At 38.2% G+C, this 19,498-nt stretch overlaps 1 protein-coding gene across 2 annotated transcripts in view; it reads left to right on the forward strand.

Moving 5' to 3' along the window:
* The window catches only part of SELENOF (selenoprotein F), a 49,746-nt gene extending 39,371 nt beyond the window's left edge, over positions 1 to 10,375 (forward strand). Inside the window, exons 4-5 of one of the 2 annotated variants that reach the window (XM_019025241.4) lie at positions 5,022 to 5,071; positions 9,491 to 10,375. In XM_019025241.4, the coding sequence (XP_018880786.1) occupies positions 5,022 to 5,071; positions 9,491 to 9,622 (182 nt within the window). In that variant the 3' untranslated portion in view covers positions 9,623 to 10,375. The remainder of the gene's footprint in view (positions 1 to 5,021; positions 5,072 to 9,490) is intronic. The other variant, XM_019025289.3, reaches the window with a different exon arrangement.
* Positions 10,376 to 19,498: the final 9,123 nt, after the last annotated feature.

The following is a 19,498-nucleotide window of genomic DNA, read 5'->3' on the forward strand; positions in this document are numbered from 1 at the left end:
TCTCCCAAGTAGCTGGGAATACAGGCATGCACCACCGTGCCTGGCTAATTTATTTTTTATTTTATTTATTTATTTATTTATTTATTTATTTATTTATTTATTTATTTATTTATTTTAGACGGAGTCACACTGTCGCCCAGGCTGGAGTGCAGTGGCGCGATTTTGGCTCACTACAAGCTCCGCCTCCCAGGTTCACGCCATTCTCCTGCCTCAGCCTCCGGAGTAGCCGCGCTACAGGCGCCTGCCAGCACGCCAGCTAATTTTTTGTATTTTTAGTAGAGACGGAGTTTCACCGTGTTAGCCAGGATGGTCTCGATCTCCTGACCTCGTGATCCAACTGCCTCAGCCTCCCAAAGTGCTGGGATTACAGGCGTGAGCCACCACGCCGGGCCTGTGCCTGGCTAATTTTTGTATTGAGACGGGGTTTCACCATGTTGGCCAGGCTGGTCTGTAACTCGACCTCAGGTGATCTGCCCGCATTCGTGGCTCACGACTATAATCCCAGCACTTTGGAAGGCCGAGGCGGGTGGATCACCTGAGGTTGGGAATTCGAGACCAGCCTGACCAACATGGAGAAACCTCATCTTTACTAAAAATACAAAAAAAAAAAAAAAAAAAATTAGCTGGGCGTTGTGGCGCATGCCTGTAATCCCAGCTGCTCGGGAGGCTGAGGCAGGAGAATCGCCTGAACCCGAGAGGCGGAGGTTGTGGTGAGCCAAGATCGTGCAATTGCATTCCAGCCTGGGCAACAAGAGCGAAACTATGCTTCAAATAAAAAACAAAACAAAACAAAAAAAGAGCCAGAGTAAAAAGTTACAGCCTATTAGAAATGTATTTGGAATCTGGAATCAGTATTTACAGCTTGGCTGTGTTCCCATTTCATGCATGATAGTCAATGAGCAGTTAGTTGCATTCAAAGCACATTGCTCATTTTGGTTATATTTACCTTCAAAATCAGGAAAATACGGAATAAATATTTGCGTTTATGTGGTTAATACTAAACTTTCGAATAGATTTGTTTTTCACTATCCCTTTCTTTCGTAAAATTATTCATAAAATCATTTAAAAATACAAAAATAAACAGAGTTCACTGAACCCAGATGGTAAATGGTGGTGATGACTATTTTTTCTTGTATACCGAAAGTTATTAATAAAATATTCCAGCTGCCCTCCTCCAGAATCTTTTAAAAGAAAAAAAAAGTCTCTTTAAGGTTGCCATAAGCTCCATTATTTCTTTTCTTGGACTTTATTTGCTATTTGCATATTTAATGACTCATGCAGCTATAGAGCACGAGGTGATTACAATGTGATCAAGTCAGAAGAATACAACAAATAATACTATGTATTCAAATACCAATCTTTTTATACAATTTTAAAATTCACCATCGTTATTTTGCTTATAATTTGTAAAACATCTTGAGTTTTTTTCTCATTCATAAATGAGCCATGATGTATGTTTACATTGAGAAATGAAATAACAGTGGTAGGTTTAGTAATAAAATAGAGGCCAAAATCTTTGAACTTGAGGAACTGTAGTTTTTCCTGACTGGCTGAAGATCCACCAGCACAGTTGCCTTTCTTAGCATACATTTTTATCATACTTTTTCAGTTTACTTTCTTCAGTAAAACATTTGAAGTTGACTTTGGGGCTATTTTGACTATTAAGAAATATCAAATTTTAGGAGTATTTTGAAGTAGTAAGAGAAAATTCTTTTGAATCCTTTAGAATTATGTCAAAAGAAGGACTGTTTTATGTTCAAGTGAACATAAATTCTCAGTTCTTATTTTGTTTCTTGTTTCTTTATGACTCTAACATACTAAGATCTCCTTGCTCTGAACTTAGAGTACTTATTGTCAATTGTTAAATTAACGACATTGTTTTTATTATCACCTTATCTTTCTATTTGTTGCAGATCTGTTTAAGCAGACTGTAGATGTATTGACATTAAAGAACTCAGTTTCCTCATATTCTCATGTAGCTTATCGAATGCCATGTGTATATAATGAGTACTCAAATATTTGTTAAAAGATTTATTTACTGCCTGTAAAATGTGATTTGCTGCTACAAGGTATTTAACATATTCTCATTCAAAATTAGGAAGCTATGGATCTACGTTTAGCAGAGAGAGAAAAGGAAAGAACTGATGAAAAATAGTAATTAGTGACTCATCTTAGTATTCCTTTTAAATTTGTTCACTTATTGCAGTCTGTTAAAAAAAATATATATATTTTTAGCTGGCCGGGCACCGTGGCTCACGCCTGTAATCCCAGCACTTTGGGAGGCCGAGGTGGGCAGATCACGAGGTCAGGAGATCGAGACCATCCTGGCTAACACGGTGAAACCCCGTCTCTACTAAAAATACAAAAAAATTAGCCAGGCGTGGTGGCGGGTGCCTGTAGTCCCAGCTGCTGGGGAGGCTGAGGCAGGAGAATGGCGTGAACCCAGGAAGGTGGAGCTTGCAGTGAGCCGAGATCGCGCCACTGCACTCCAGCCTAGGTGACAGAGCAAGACTCCATCTCAAAAAATATATATATATATATATTTTTAACAAGTGAGCTATTTATTAACTATGCTAAGCTCTGTTATGGATCCAAAAATATATGTATAAAAATAGTCCTTTTACCAGAAGGTTTCGTATGTAGTAGAGAAGGCATATAGACCCAGTTACTGCATGTTACATAGTATTTTGCACAGACATGCAAATAGCATTTGCCAGAGGAACAGCATAAAAGGCATTAAAAATCATAAGATCATTTTTGTTTGGGGATTCAGGAGTTTGCAGAATATCTGGAAAAATCCTAAAGGATAAAGTTAATATTAGAAATGATATTTTAATAAGCCAGAATAGCATAATTGGTTTCATTTTGAAATAAATTTTGTAGGGGATTAGGTGAGATATTTGAGTCAAATGTGTGAAGACGTTCATAATGAAGCAAATCTATAGTGCTATTGCTATCTAATTCTAAAGTAAAAATAAGTTCTCAAAAGCATGTGTCACTATAAAATCTAAGATGAGAATTATGCAAATGATCAATAACTGGTATTAACAATCAAGTATCTAAATGAAACAATTGTTTTTATTTTAGAAAAATGTATTACAGGCTGGGTACAGTGGCTCACGCCTATAATCCCAGCACTTTGGGAGGCCAAGGCAGGCGGATCACAAGGTCAGGAGATCGAGACCATCCTGGCTAACATGGTGAAACCCCCATCTCTACTAAAAATAAAAAAATTAGCCAGGTGTGGTGTCACGCGTCTGTAGTCCCTGCTGCTTGGGAGGCTGAGGCAGGAGAATCACTTGAACCCGGGAAGCAGAGGTTGCAGTGAGCCGAGATTGCGCCACTGCACTCCAGCCTGGGCAAGACCGAGGCTGACCCCGCGCTCAGCCGAGTGAGACCCCGTCTCAAAAAAAGAAAGAAAGAAAGAAAAATGTATTACACACCTTTTAATTTGAATTTATTAGGCATGATCATTATTGAAAATTGGTAAAGTATAGATTGATAACAACCAAAACGGGAAAATATTCATTTAAAACTTTCCCAAATAAATGCCTCATGTATAGGCCTCTATTAAAATAATAACAGTAAACATTTTTTGAACCACTTTATATATTTTAAGATTTGTTTAGAGCTTTTTCATTTGCACGTGAAAATATTCGCCTTTTTAAAACAGTAGGAAACAAATTGAAAAAGAAAGGAAAAATCCTTGCTTTTTACACATAAAAGTTTTCTTTGTCACTAAATATAGACCATAATTTTTCAATGATTATGTGGTACATATTAATTTGTTTAACCAATATCGTTTTACACATTTAGATTATTTCCAAATTTTCAGACTTGGTTTAGCGAGACTTTTTATAAGTTATTTCCTCAGAATAAAGTCCTAGAAGTGTACTTGCAGGTTTACAAAGTACGTACATTTTAAGACTCTTGGTTGATTTTGCTAAATACCCTTCAGGAAGGATGTGCCTATTTATATTCCTCCCATAGCTCATTCCCAGCAAAATCCCTGTCCCTGTTCCCTCTCTAACCTTTAGTATTCTTTGTAATCTTTGTAATTCCGAATGTGAGTACCTCATTGTTATGGCATTTCTTCAATTATATGTGAAGTTGAACATTTATTTCAAATGTTTATTGACCATTTGTATATTTGTACATATTGCTATACATAGTGTTTTTTCTTAATTATTTGTAAGAGCCCTTTTATATATTAGATGGTAGAGATAATTTTCTTCAGTTTATCATTTTTATTTTTAATTTGCTTATAGTGGTGTTTTGCTGTCCTGATGTTTCCATTTTTACATAGGCATATCTATAAAACATTTCCTTTTGGGTCATGCTTAGGAGTAGATTTTTGTGTTCCATATTTATGTAAGTTGTCTGTGCTATAGGCTTTGGTAGTATTTTTAACCTCTCCTTTTTAGCAGTTGTTATGACTCATTAGTTCTGTGTTTTTTTTTTTTCTATAAACAGTTTGGCAGTTTTCTCAGAAGTGTTTATTGAGTAACTCATACATACCACCAGACAAACATATATCTCTTTTTCCCTCTCCCCTTCCCCTCTCCCTCTCTCTGATTTGATAGCTTTAGCACATTAAAAAATTCTTACAGACATTTTTATCTCTTTTAATTTCCTATTCTATTCTTTTATCTGTTCTGGTATCAGTATCACATAGTATATTAATAACAATGGAACAAATTCTCTCTCCATATCTTTTTAAAAACTGCCCTGACTATTCTTACACATTACTCTTAAAATTGAGCTGTACTGTCTGTCACTTTTGTCAAATCTTAAAATCCTATTGGAATTTGGGATTTCTATTAATTTGAAACAATTAGTGTCTTAAAATATTGGAGAATATGGTATGTCTCTCCATTTATCCACAGATGTTTAAATTTTCTTAGTTTTTTCATATAGGATATAATGTTTGATTTGTTGTTTATTTCCACTTTTATATTAATCTTTTTAGCTAGCTTGGATTTGGAAGTGAACTACTGAATCTTTTTTTCTTTTTTTATAAGCTTTTGTTAGGAGTGATAAACCCAAACTGTTCAGAGGACTGCAAATCAAGGTAAGGTGATTGTAGTGGAAATCTCTTTTTTCCAGCCTTAATTTCTTTATTTTATAATTAAAGTAAATATTTGAATAAATGATTTCCCCCATAAACATGTACAAATATTATGTATCAATTTAAATTTTTAATTTCACTGAAAAATAATTTTTTAAATTAATAGAGTTTATTTTTTAGAGCACTTTTAGGTTTATGAAAATTTGAATGCAAAGGAAAGAGTATTCCCATATACTCCCTGGCCCCCACCCCCACCCTCAGTTTTCCTGTTGTAACATCTTGCATTGGTGTGGTACATTTGTTACAGTTGATGAATTAATATTGATATATTAATTAAATTTAATAGTTCACATTAGCATTCATTCTTTGTGTTGTATAATTATAGGAGTTTTGCCAAATGCATAATATTACATATCTACCATTACAGTATCATACAGAATAGTTTCACTGCCCTAAGAAATCTCCAGTCCTCACACGTTCAGGTCATTTCTCTCCCTCTTCCCCACCCCCTGGCAACCACTGATTTGTTGTTGTTGTTGTTGTTGTTGTTGTTGTTGAGACGGAGTCTTGCTCTGTTGCCCAGGCTGGAGTGCAGTGGCACCATCTTGGTTCACTGCAACCTCCGCCTCCTGGGTTCAAGCAATTCTCATGTCTCAGCTTCCTGAGCAGCTTTATTACAGGAGCACGCCACCATGCCCAGCTAGTTTTTTTGTATTTTTAGTAGAGATGGGGTTTCGCCACATTGGTCAGGCTGGTCTCAAACTCCTGACCTCAAGTGATCCACCTGCCCCAGCCTCCCAAAGTGCTGGGTAATATTACAGGTGTGAGCCACTGCGCCTGGCCACCACTGGTTTTTTTATTATCTCTATAATTTTGCCTTTTCCAGAATGTTATATATTTGGAACCATACAATATGTAGCCTTTTCAGATTGGCTTCTTATTACTGAATATTACTCATTATTACCAGTTTTGTCATTCACCTGTGGAAGGACATCTTGATTGCTTCCAATTTGGGGCAATTTTGAGTAAATCTAATATAAATATTTTTGTGTAATTTCTGTGTACACATAAGTTTTCAACTCATTGAGGTAAATAACTGAGTGCAATTGCTGGGCCATACAGTTAAGATTGTTTAACTTTGTAAGAAACTGCAAAACTGTCTTCCAAAGTGATGACATCATGTTGCATTTGCCCTAGCAGTGATTAAGAGGTCCTATTACCCCACATCCTCACCAGCTTTAGGTATTGTTACTGTTTTGGATTTTAGTTGTTCTAATAAGTATGTGATGTTATTTCATTGTTGTTTTAATTTGCAATTCCCTAATGATACATGATTTGAATATTATTTCATGTGTTTATTTGCCATCTGTGTGTCTTTGGTGAGATGTCTGTTCAGATCTTTTGCCCTCTTTTTTTAAATTGTGGTAAAAAGTATTAAATGTACAATCTTAACCAATTTTAAGTGTACTACAGTCCAGTATTAAGTATTTTCACATTGTTCTGTAACAGTTCTCTATAACTTTTTCATCTTGTGAAACTGAAACTCTACGCCCATTAAACACTTAATTTTATCTTTCTGTGCCCACCACCACCCCCGCCCTCCTGCCAGCCTGTGACAACTACCTGTTTTCTGTTTCTATAGTTTTGACTACTTCAGATACTTACTATGAGTGGAATCATATAGTATTTGTCCTTGTGACTGATTTACTTGGATCAGGGTTCATCCATGTTGTATTGTGTGACAGGATTTCCTTCCTTTTTAAGAATGCATAGTATTCCACTACACACACACACTCACACACAGAGACACACACTTTTTTTTTTTTTTTTTTTTTTTTTTTTGGACAAGGTCTTACTCTGTCACCCAGGCTGGAAGGCAGTGATGTGATCACAGCTCACTGCATCCTCACCCTCTAAGGCTCAAGCAATCCCACCACCTCAGCCTCCCAAGATTCTGGGACCACAGGTACACACCAACATGACCAGCTAATTTTTTTTATTTTTTTATAGAGATAGGGTCTTGCTATGTTACCTAAGCTCGTCTTGTATTCCTGGGCTCAGGCGATCCTCCTGCCTCAGCCTTCCAAAGAACGGGGATTTACAGGCATGAGCCGCTGTGCCCAGCTCCCATTTTCTTTACCATGCATCCATCAGTGGACATTTGAGTTGCTTCCATCCCTTGGCTATTGTAAATAATGCTTTTGTGACATTTGGGTGTGCAAATACCTCTTCAAGGCCCTTTTCTTAGTTCTTTGGAGTCTATATTCCAAGAAGTGGAATTTCTGGATCATATGGTAATTCTATTTTTAATTTTTTGAGGAACCTCTATACTGTTTTCCATAATGACTTCACCATTTTACAGTCCCACCAACAGGGCACAAGCGTTCCAATATCTCTATATCCTCATCAACACTTGTTATTTTCTGTTTTTTGGTAGTAGCCATCCTAATAGGTATGAGGTACTGTCTCACTGTGGCTTTGATTTGCATTTCTCTTAAAATAAATGGTGTTGAACATTTTGTTGACCATTTGTTTATCTTCTTTAGAACATTGTTTATTCAAGTCCTTTGCCTATTTTATAATTGGGATTTTTTGTTGTTGTTGTTAAGTTGTGGAGGTTCCATCTATTCTGGATATTAAACCTTTATCAGATATATATGATTTGCAAATATTTTCTTCCCTTCTCTGGGTTGTCTTTTCATTCTGTTCATTGTTTCATTTGATGCACTGAAGTTTATAAGTTTGAGTGGTCCTGTTACTGTTTTTGTTTTTTTGCCTACTTTTAAATTGAGGTTTTTTGTTTGTTTGTTTGTTTGTTTGGTAAGCTGAGCTTTAAGAGTTCTTTGTATATTTTGAATACAAGTTCTTTATCAGATAGGTGTTTTGCAACTGATTGTGGCATATAATTCCTTATACACATTGCTGGATTTGACTGCTCATATTTTGTTGAGGATTTTTACAACTATATTATATCTAATTTCTTATTTCCTTTTGGGATTATAATAAGTTTTTTAATAAATAAATATTTTTAAATATTGGGATCTCAAATCCAAGCAAAAAAGAAAAAAAAATCCTTAACTTAAGAAGTAACCTGACCGGCTGGGTGCGGTGGCTCCCACCTATGTAATCCCAGCACTTTGGGAGGCCGAGGTGGGCAGATAACCTGAGGTCAGGAGTTCGAGACCAACCTGGCCAACATGGTGAAACCCCATCTCTACTAAAAATACAAAATGCCGGGTTGGTAGCAGGGGCCTGTAATCCCAGCTACTCGGGAGGCTGAGGCAGGAGAATTGCTTGAACCCAGGAGGCAGAGGTGGCAGTGAACCGAGATCACGCCATTGCACTCTAGCCTGGACAACAAGCGAAACTCCGTCCCAAAAAAAAAAAAAAAAAGTAACCTGACCAAAAATGGTTAAGTAGTAATGTTATTATTGATTCATTAGCCTGGATGGCCTATTTTTCTAAACTCCACAAATGGGTTGGGAATATACCAAGTGTTAATAATCACATCTGAGCTAGTCTCCATCTTTGGAGTTCACAACCCCAGAATTCCCTAGATAAACTGAAGCGTAATTCTGGAAGAAGTTCTAAGAACTCTGTCATCACTGCCGAACTACATAACTACATTTTTAGTTATCCAATGCTACTTAATTTAAAATTGGATATTTGATCTCTTAATGAATGGCTGTTGTCACATTTACCCAGAATTAGAATTTCTCAGAGCTCTCTGGAGAAATATTGGACCCAACTAATGGATTTGAAGTTTCAGGAACCCAGCCTAATTCTAAACTGATTACAAATAAAATCATTAGATTTGTTAAGCCAAGAAAAATGTATGATCCAGTGTGTGATTGATTCTGTGTCTGCAAATTTATATGCACAGCCTATTTTAAAACATTGCTCTTATACCATCATTTTCTCAACTATTTTCAACTTGTCTGCCTCCATTCAATTTTAAGTTCATTTGAGAGTATCATGTGGGCATTACATATTTGTTAATTTCAATAATAAGCTCAAATCCCCAATAAACTGTCTTGCTACTAATAGATATTTTTCTCTTTAAAAGTAAAGTAATTTCACTTGCCTCTAGTCCCAGGGAGGCTGAGGTGGGAGGATCACTTGAAATCGGGAGGTGGAGGTTGCAGTGAGCTGAGATTGTGCCACTGCACTGCAGCCTGGGTGACAGAGCAAGACCCTTTCTCATGAATGAATGAATGAATGATTTTTTTAATTCTCCTTTTTTTTCCGAAATCCTGTAAAACTCTTCTCCTTAAAGATTTCCTTTAAGACTTGTTTATTGTCATGTCTAAAAGCCTTTTTTTAATTACTAAATTTAAACTGGATTGAATTGCTTTGTCTTAGATGAGGCTGAGAAGGCTGTTTCTGAACAGAAAGTAATGATGATGTCCCTCTTTTTTGTAGTATGTCCGTGGTTCAGACCCTGTATTAAAGCTTTTGGACGACAATGGGAACATTGCTGAAGAACTAAGCATTCTCAAATGGAACACAGACAGTGTAGAAGAATTCCTGAGTGAAAAGTTGGAACGCATATAAATCTTGCTTAAATTTTGTCCTATCCTTTTGTTACCTTATCAAATGAAATATTACAGCACCTAGAAAATAATTTAGTTTTGCTTGCTTCCATTGATCAGTCTTTTACTTGAGGCATTAAATATCTAATTAAATCGTGAAATGGCAGTATAGTCCATGATATCTAAGGAGTTGGCAAGCTTAACAAAACCCATTTTTTATAAATTTCCATCCTCCTGCATTTGTTGATACCACTAACAAAATGCTTTGTAACAGACTTGCGGTTAATTATGCAAATGATAGTTTGTGATAATTGGTCCAGTTTTATGAACAACAGATTTTTAAATTAGAGAGGTTAACAAGACAGATGATTACTATGCCTCATGTGCTTTGTGCTCTTTGAAAGGAATGACAGCAGACTACAAAGCAAATAAGATATACTGAGCCTCAACAGACTGCCTGCTCCTCAGAGTCTCTCCTATTTTTGTATTACCCAGCTTTCTTTTTAATACAAATGTTATTTATAGTTTATAATGAATGCACTGCATAAAAACTTTGTAGCTTCATTATTGTAAAACATATTCAAGATCCTACAGTAAGAGTGAAACATTCACAAAGATTTGCATTAATGAAGACTACACAGAAAACCTTTCTAAGGATTTGTGTGGATCAGATACATACTTGGCAAATTTTTGAGTTTTACATTCTTACAGAAAAGTCCATTTAAAAGTGATCATTTGTAAGACCAAAATATAAATAAAAAGTTTCAAAAATCTATCTGAATTTGGAATTCTTCTGGTTTGTTCTTTCATGTTTAAAAATGATGTTTTTCAGTGCATTTTTTTCATATAAGCCCTTTTTTTAGCCAAAATATAAAAATGGCTGTAATATTTAAAACTTATAACATCTTATTGTTGGTAATAGTGCTTTATATTTGTCTGATTTTATTTTTCAAAGTTTTTTCATTTATGAACACATTTTCATTGGTATATTATTTAAGGAATATCTCTTGATATAGAATTTTTATATTAAAAATGATTTTTCTTTGCTTAACCTTCTGTGTGGTTCAAGGTGACTTCTTCATAAGATGTATCAAATTGGTCTAATATTCTATTATGTCGGCTTTACCTCAGGATAAATTCTTCATAATCTAGAAACTTCCCTAACTGTTGATTTTGAATTAAATTATTTTAATGAAGGATAGTTGGAAATCTATAAAGGCAGCTCTATCAGAGAATGTTTATAAAGTATGTATGTATGTATTTATTTATTGAGACGGAGTTTTGTTCTTGTTTCCCAGGCCTGGAGTGCAATGGCGTGATCTCAGCTCGCAGCAACCTCTGCCTCCTGGGTTCAAGCGATTCTCCTGCCTTAGCCTCCAGAGTAGCTGGGATTACAGGCATGTGCCACCACGCCCAGCTAATTTTGTATTTTTAGTATAGACGGGGTTTCTCCAGGTTGGTCAGGCTAGTCTTGAACTCCCGACCTCAGGTGATCTGCCCACCTCGACCTCCCAAAGTGCTGGGATTACAGGCGTGAGCCACCACGCCTGGCCTATAAAGCATTTATTTTGAATAGAGATGAGTTACTAATCTTTACTAGCAGTTTGTGTTATGTAATATTTAAAATTAAGAAATATATTTTTAAAGCCAGCAAGATAATGAATATAAGCCCTGAGTAATTTGGCTAATCAAAATAAAGTAAGAAATCCTGGCAGACTGTGGTCTACTTTTGATCACCCATAGCAATGGAGAGGGCCATCATTTTGATAGTACAAGGCCCTGGTTAAATGTGCCACTAATCCCCACTGGTTATTACTAGTTTAGAACAAGAGGAAGAATAAGCTAGTTACAGACAGTGGAAAAAACAGCAAGAGAGGAGTTGCCACCACATACAAAAGAATAGTGGGACTGAAGAATGAAACTTCAAAACTTCTGCGATTAGCATAGAGAACTAATTGGACTGGTTTCTAGGCAGGAAGAGCTAGTTGAATGAGTATCTGGCATTGAGTTTGTTTTTTTTTTTTTTTAAGTGAAGAGAGGCCTAAAAAGTCTATTGTATTCAAGTTATTATGAGAGATCAAAGAGGCTGAAGAGCCCCACAGTATCTTAGTGCTTCCAAGTTCTCAAGCTGATGAATAAAAGTGTCTACCAAAGCCCCACTGTTTTAATTGGGAAGTTCAAGTTAACCAGCCAATTCCAATTGTATTTCACCAATTATAATCAAAGAACATCTTTTTAAAGAAACAAAACTGCTGATTACCAATAAAGGGGTATAAATACTGATCCAAAAAGTACCATTTTGTAGCCAAAATCAGACATTTGATTAAGCTTATTCATAATCACAAACATGATGTGTAATAGTCATTTGATATTTATGACTGCTCCCCCTGCCAAAATTATGTTACTTATAACCTAATGCAGTTAATTTATCTCTAAATTTCTGAATTTGGCAAAAACCTCTTACAAGGAGCTATGAGCAAGAACTGACATTTTCTGTTTTAAGAGGAGTTGAGGCTTGAAAGCCATTCTAAAATTAAAATTAATAAAAATTTTGAAACCAAATACTGCAAATAACTTTAGACATTAAAATTGGCAGTAGCTAGTATATGAAAACATGTACAAATACATGGGAAGTAAGAGTACAGATTCCAGATATGAGCAACTTACTACAGATATATATAGTCCAGATATAAGTATACTTACATATCAGATGTAAGTATTTCTTTTATTTGAAAATTAAAGTGCCTTTTAATTAAATCCTGTTGTGGCAGAGGACTCTTTATGGGGAGGATAGGTCCTGCATTTGTGATCAAAAATTCAAAATAGACTTTTGCTGATGAAATACAAACAACACTTTAACCTTTGAACTGTCCCTTGACTCAGGAATCAGCCTGAAACATGGTTATGAAGAAATACTGAAAGAATAAAACTAAGGATTAAAGTCTCTAAAACAGACTTTTCCTTTTAACCAGTCCTGAACATGTATCTCAAATTCTGTATTTTATCTATCCAGCCGTATGAAGAAGTTGAAGTTTAGACCTTGAAATTCAGAACTTAAAAAAAAAAATTTTTTTTGATAGAAATGGTTTTTATCATATACTTTATCGTCATTTTTCACAGATTCCTTTTTTGAATTCACCTGTTTGCTAAAATGTCTTTGTAACCCCGTAATACAGCACTTCCATAGTCATTCACAGTATGCACAGAGCATCCAAATATTTGAGTGCCCAACCTACATGTTCCCAGCTGAGGTCGAACAAGGTGACACCATTGTTTCAACTCTCATACTACAAATGAGTGTCCTTTTAACAGTATTTAGTGCCACATATTTCACATTTTTCTCCTTTTTGTTGGGGTTTTACTGTTTAAAATGACCCCAAGCTTAGTAATAAAGTGCTATCTGGCATTCTGAGTACAAGAGACCTCCCAGAAAAAATATGTGTTTCAGATAGCGTTATTCAGGCATGAGTTACAGTGCTATTGGCCATTCAATTTTAATATATTAATATAAAATAATATGTCTTTAAACAGAAACAACGTAAAAACAATGTTACATGTTGATTGACTGACAGAAGTCAGTGATGAGAGTCTCCCAGGAACCTCTCTATTTTTCCTGGAAGCAGTGGTTCAGCATTCACTAATTCAATGGCTCCAAGGACTTTACCATAGGTAACAAGAGTAATCTGTCACTTTTTTAATTTTTTTTTTTTTTTTTTGAGACGAAGTCTCGCTCTTGTTCCCCAGGCTGGAGTGCGATGGCGCAATCTCAGCTCACTGTAACCTCCACCTCCTGGGTTCAAACGATTCCCCTGCCTCAGCCTCCCGAATAGCTGGGATTACAGATGCCTGCCACCGTGCCTGGCTAATTTTTGTATTTTTAGTAGAGACGGGGTTTCACCATGTTGGCCAGGCTGGTCTCCAACTCCTGACCTCAGGTGATCTGCCTGCCTTGGCCTCCCATAGTGCTGGGATTACAGGCGTGAGCCACCGCACCTGGCCATCTTTTTAAACATTTTTACTGACATATAATTCACATAAAAAGTTGACCCATTTGGAGTGTACAAGTCAATGACTTTTTAAGACAGGTTGAGTATCCCTGATCCGAAATGCTTGGGACAGAAGTGTTTTGAATTTCAGATTTGGAGATACGTGTATTACCAGTTGAACATTCCTAATCCAAAAATCTGAAATGCTGTAGTGAGCATTTCCCTTGAGTGTCGTGTCGGTGCCCAAAAAGTTTCAGATTTAGGAGCTTTTTGGATTTCAAATTTTCAGATTAGGAATGCTCAACCTGATATTCAGAATTGTGGAACTATCACCACAATTTAAATTTAGAATATTTTATCCCCCCCAAAAAACCCTATATCTATTAAGGGTCACCCTCACACCTACTTCCCCAGCACTGGGCAACCACTAATCTACTTTCTGTCTCTAGATGTCCCTATTATGCACAGTTTGTATAAATGAATTATCACTTAGGCCTTTTGTCTGGCATCTTTCACTTAGCATGTCTTCACGGCTCATCCTTAGTATAGCGTATACTTCATTCCTTTTTATAGTTGAACAACATTCCCTTGTATGGATATACCACATTTTATTTATTATTTGGTAGACATTTGGGGATTTTTTTTGTTTTTGTTTTTGCTATTATGAATGCAGCTGTACTCTTTCATGTACAACTTTTGTGTGCAAATGTTTTCATTTCTGTTAGATACCTAGGAGTGGAATTATTGAGTCATGCTGTTTAGCTTTTTGAGGAACTACCAAACTTTTCCAAAGCGGCTACACCATTTTGCATTCCCACCAGCAAGGTATGAGGGCTCCAACTTCTGCACATCCTAGACCTTCTTGATCGCTCATGAAGAGAAGACTCAATCTGGGACCATTTAGATGTAATAAAGCACTTTGCTCTCCCCCAAAAAGTTGTGAGACTGCAATTCTTTGAAAGGTGTTTTTAATTCTCTCAATTTGCCTCTTCTGCCTTCTCTCACTTTATTGGATTTTGACTCATTTTCCTGTGCCTGAGCTTCAGTCATGAAAAAATCCATAATGTCCTCCCATCTGGTAGAGGTCACATTGTAATGGGAGTGGCCACCACTGAACACCTAAAGTGCAAATACACAATTACAGTTACATGAAAAGCAATGAAGAAAAGTTACTAGGAGAGAATTACAAAGGGGGCATAAATGCGTTTAGGGATGTCTAAGGGTGTAACATTTAAACAGGCCTAAAAGATGAACAGAAGCCATCCAGGGAAAGAGTAAACTGAAATGCCTTCCAGTCAGGGAAAAGCCTGTGCAATGACCTGACTTAGGAGAAAGTCTAGCAGTTCCACATACCTGAAAGAAGGGCAACATGTCTGGAACCTAGTGAGCCAGGGGCAAGAGTGGTAGGGAAATGAGATTGAAAAGGTAAGCAAAGAGGATACAGTTCATCCCATCTTGAGAATTTAGCTGTATTCTAAGTTACTTTTAGAATAAAACCAGAATGGAAAAAACCTTAAACAATGGAATGACAGAATCTAATAAGATCAACTCTAAAGGTCTTGAACAATCAGCAGATATTCAGTTATGCCTACGTAAACACAAAGTGCTTTATCTAGTGCTTTCATTAATGACCACTAACCTCTTTAGGAGCTTCTAGTATACAATTTGCTTTTCATTTTTGTGGGTACACAGTAGGTGTATATATTTGTGGATTACATGAGCTATTTTGATACATGCATGCAATTACATCAGGGTAAATAGGGTATCCATCACCTTAAGCATTTATCCTTTGTTATACAAACAACTCAATTATGCTCTTAGTTATTTCTAAATGTACAATAATTATTTTTGGCTAGGTGCAGTGGCTCACACCTGTAATCCCAGCACTTTGGGAGGCCGAGGCAGGCGGATCACGAGGTCAGGAGATCGAGATCATCCTGGCTAACACGGTGAAACCCCGTCTCTACTAAAATACAAAAAATTAGCCAGGCGTGGTGGGGGGTGCCTGTAGTCCCAGCTACTCGGGAGGCTGAGGCAGGAAAATGGTGTGAACCCGGGAGGTGGAGATTGCAGTGAGCCGAGATTGGCCACTGCACTCCAGCCTGGGCGACAGAGCGAGACTCTGTCTCAAAAAAAAAAAAAATTATTTTTTACTGTAGTCACCCTGCTGTGCTAGCAAATACTAGGTCTTATTCTATTTTTTTCATACCCGTTAACTCTCCCCAATTCCCCAACCACCACTTCCCCGCTACCCTTTCCAGCTACGACTTGCCTTTTTATTTTTTTTTGAGATGGAGTCTCGCTCTGTCGCCCATGCTGGAGTGCAATGGCGTGTCTCGGCTCACTGCAACCTCCACCTCCCGGGTTCAAGCAATTCTCCTGCCTCAGCCTCTTGAGTAGCTGGGACTACAGGGGCGTGCCGCCATGCCTGGCTTCTTTTTGTATTTTTAGTAGAGACGGGGTTTCACCATGTTGGTCAGGCTGGTCTCGAACTCAGCCTCTTGCGCCTCGGCCTACCAAAGTGCTGGGATTACAGGCATGAACCACCGTGCCCGGCCTACAATTTTCTTTTTAAAACTACACATCAGTTTACTTTGAGAACAAAAAAAAGACAAACCTAAGTATAAATGTTAAATTTTTTGAGATCCCAATGTTCATTTTAATATTCTCAAATATGCTTAAAGGATCTTTATTCCCTAGTTATGTTAACTAATGGTAAGTGCCTATTAGTTCACACCATACTTGGTCATTGATTCTACCACTATCCCCCGCCCCCATCTTTGAGCTAAATACTAATCTCAATTCTAGGCCCAATGAAAGACCATGGAGCTCCATTCTTGGAATAATTTGATCCTTATCTAAGATCTTCACTTTCTGTCCCCATCCCCACTGTAACTAATACAAAGCGTTCTTGGGGCTGGTTTTACCTCCTCCTGCATTCAGACTTTCCACCTAAGTCCCTGATTCCTGTTGCCTGATCTCCCAGATCATGAATCCTCATGTGCCCATGTAGACTACCCTATTTGCCATAACAGATTTTTAAAATCTATTCTCCTGGCCTGAATCGTGTTTCTACTTTTAACATGAACATCTGGATACTGACCTATAGCTCAAACTGATGTGATTTCTACATTTTCCTGCCTAACCTTCTCCTATGAACAATGAGTAACTCGTCTTTTTTTTTTTTTTTTTTTTAAGACAGAGTCTTGCTCTGCCGTTGCCAGGCTGGAATGCAACGACGCGATCTCGGCTTACTGCAATCTCCACCTCCTGGGTTCAAGCAATTCTTCTGCCTCAGCCTCCCAAGTAGCTGGGATTACAGGCGCCTGCCACCATGCCTGGCTAATTTTTTGTATTTTTAGTAGAAACGGGGTTTTGCCATGCTGGCCAAGCCGGTCTCAAACTCCCGACCTCAGGTGATCCACCCACCTCAGCAAACCAAAGTGCTGGGATTGTTACAGGCGTGAGCCACCACACCCATCCTAACTTGTCTTCTTTAAGTCCATATCTCTTCATTTTAGCCCAACAATATAGGATTCAGTTCTTCTCCACATGGAATGAAATCTTGTCCAGCTCTGTCCCTTGCCTATCCACTCTATCAACTTTTTACCCTGCACAGGCACAGCCCAGAGCCCAGTTAAGCCTCTTCTGGTCTAGTTTCTATTGCTGCATTAAAAAACACCCTTAAACCTAATGGTTTAAAACAAGCTTGTGGCCGGGCGCAGTGGCTCATACCTATAATCCTAGCACTTTGGGAGGCTGAGGTGGGCGGATCACCTGAGGTCGGGAGTTCGAGACCAGCCTGGCCAACATGGTGAAACCCCGTCTCAACTAAAAACACAAAAATTAGCCAGGCATGGTGGTGCCTGCCTGTAATCCCAGCTACTTGGGAGGCTGAGGCAGGAGAATCACTGGAACCCGGGGGGTGGAGGTTGCAGTGAGCCAAGATCATGCCATTGCACTCCAGCCTAGGTGACAAGAGTGAAGCTCCATCTCAAATAAATAAACAAATAAATAAAACAAGTTTGTCCAAACTGTGGCCCAAGATGACTTGGAATGCAACCTAACATAAATTCATAGTTGCTTAAAACATTATGAGTTTTTTTGCAATTTTTTTTAAAAGAATTTTTTTTTTTTTTTTTTTGAGAGAGTCTTGCTCTGTCACCCAGACTGGAGTGCAGTGGCGTGATCTTGGCTCACTGCAAGCTCCATCTCCTGGGTTCACACCATTCTCCTGCCTCAGCCTTCCAAGTAGCTGGGACTACAGGTGCCCGCCACCACACCCAGCTAATTTTTTGTATTTTTTAGTAGAGATGGGGTTTCACCGTGTTAGCCAGGATGGTCTCGATCTCCTGACCGCGTGATCCACCCACCTTGGCCTCCCAAAGTGCTGGGATTACAGGTGTGAGTCACCACGCCCAGCCTTTGCAATTTTTTTTTTAGCTCATTAACTATTTTTAGACTATTTTATGTATTAGACATATTTTATGTGTGGTCCGAGACAGTTCTTCAAATGTGGCCCAGAGAAGCCGAAAGGTTGGACATCCCTGGTTTAAAACATCAGGTGGGCATTGGCTCATACCTGTAATCCCAGCACTTTGGGAGAGGCCAAGGTGAGAGGATTGCTTGAGGCCAGGAATTCAAGACTAGCCTGGGCAACATAGTGAGACCCCCTCCTCTACAAAAAATAAAAAATTAGCTGGTTGGTTGTTGCATGCCTGTAGTCCCAGCTACTCAAGAGGCTCAGGTGGGAGGATCACTTGAACCCAGAAGGTTGAGGCTGCAGTGAGCCATGAGCACACAACTGCACTCCAGACTGTGCGACACAGCGAGACTCTGTCTCAAAAATTTAAAAAGCAATTATCTATTTGCGTTACAAATCTAATTTGGGCAGGGCTCAGTGAGGAGCCCTTATCTGTGATCTACAAGGTATTGGCTGGAGTAGCTCAACTGGGGCTAGCATATGCCTGTCCAAGATGGATTACTCACACAGCTGACACTGACACTGACACTGGCAGTCAGTTCCTTTTCATTAAGCAGCTTGGGCTTCCTCACAGCATGGTGATTGGGTTCCAAAAGTAAGCATCCTAAGAGGCAGAAAGTGAAAACTGCCAATTTCTTGAGGCCTAGGCCCAGAAATGGCACAGCGTCATTTCTACCATCTTCTATGGGTCAAGCAGTCCCAAAGGCCAGATTCAGGAGAAGGGGACATAGACTGAATGTAGGGGTGTCAAAAAAATCTTAGAGCCGTGTTTGAAAAATTCCACACCTACTCATCTACGGCTCAATGCATTTGGGTGATTTTTATATATATTTAATATATGTTTATTTTGCCTTAAGGGGTATTTTTCTCACTTCAGACTTGTTTTTAGGACTGTTCGAGAAATTCTGAGTGACATCCATTGGTCAGGCACATCAATGATTTAACTGGAAACGAGAATTTGCCTCCTAGATTTCTTTTTTTTTTTTTTTTTTTGCCTCCTAGATTTCTAATTAGAGCAAAGCAACTTCATCAGCTTTGTAAGGTACTTTCCAGGCCAGGTGCGGTGGCTCACTCCTGTAATCCCAGCACTTTGGGAGGCCGAGGCGGGCGGATCACCTGAAGTCAGGAGTTCAAGACCAACCTGCCCAACATGGTGAAACCGTGTCTCTACTAAAAATACAAAAAAATTAGCCGGGCATGGTGGCAGGCGCTTGAAATCCCAGCTACTGGGGAGGCTGAGGCAGGAGAATCGATTGAACCCAGGAAGCAGATGTTGCAGTGAGCCGAGATCGTGCCACTGCACTCCATCCTGGGAGACGAGCAAAACTTTGTCTCGAAAAAAAAAAAATGCCAATGCTATATAAACATCTCTAAGTTATCTTCACACAAGACCCTCTCAACCTTAAAGTAGAACTAGTTAGTATAGGAC

This window comes from Gorilla gorilla, chromosome 1 (genome assembly GCF_029281585.2).
Source record: "Gorilla gorilla gorilla isolate KB3781 chromosome 1, NHGRI_mGorGor1-v2.1_pri, whole genome shotgun sequence".
NCBI classification, from domain to species: Eukaryota; Metazoa; Chordata; class Mammalia; order Primates; family Hominidae; genus Gorilla; species Gorilla gorilla.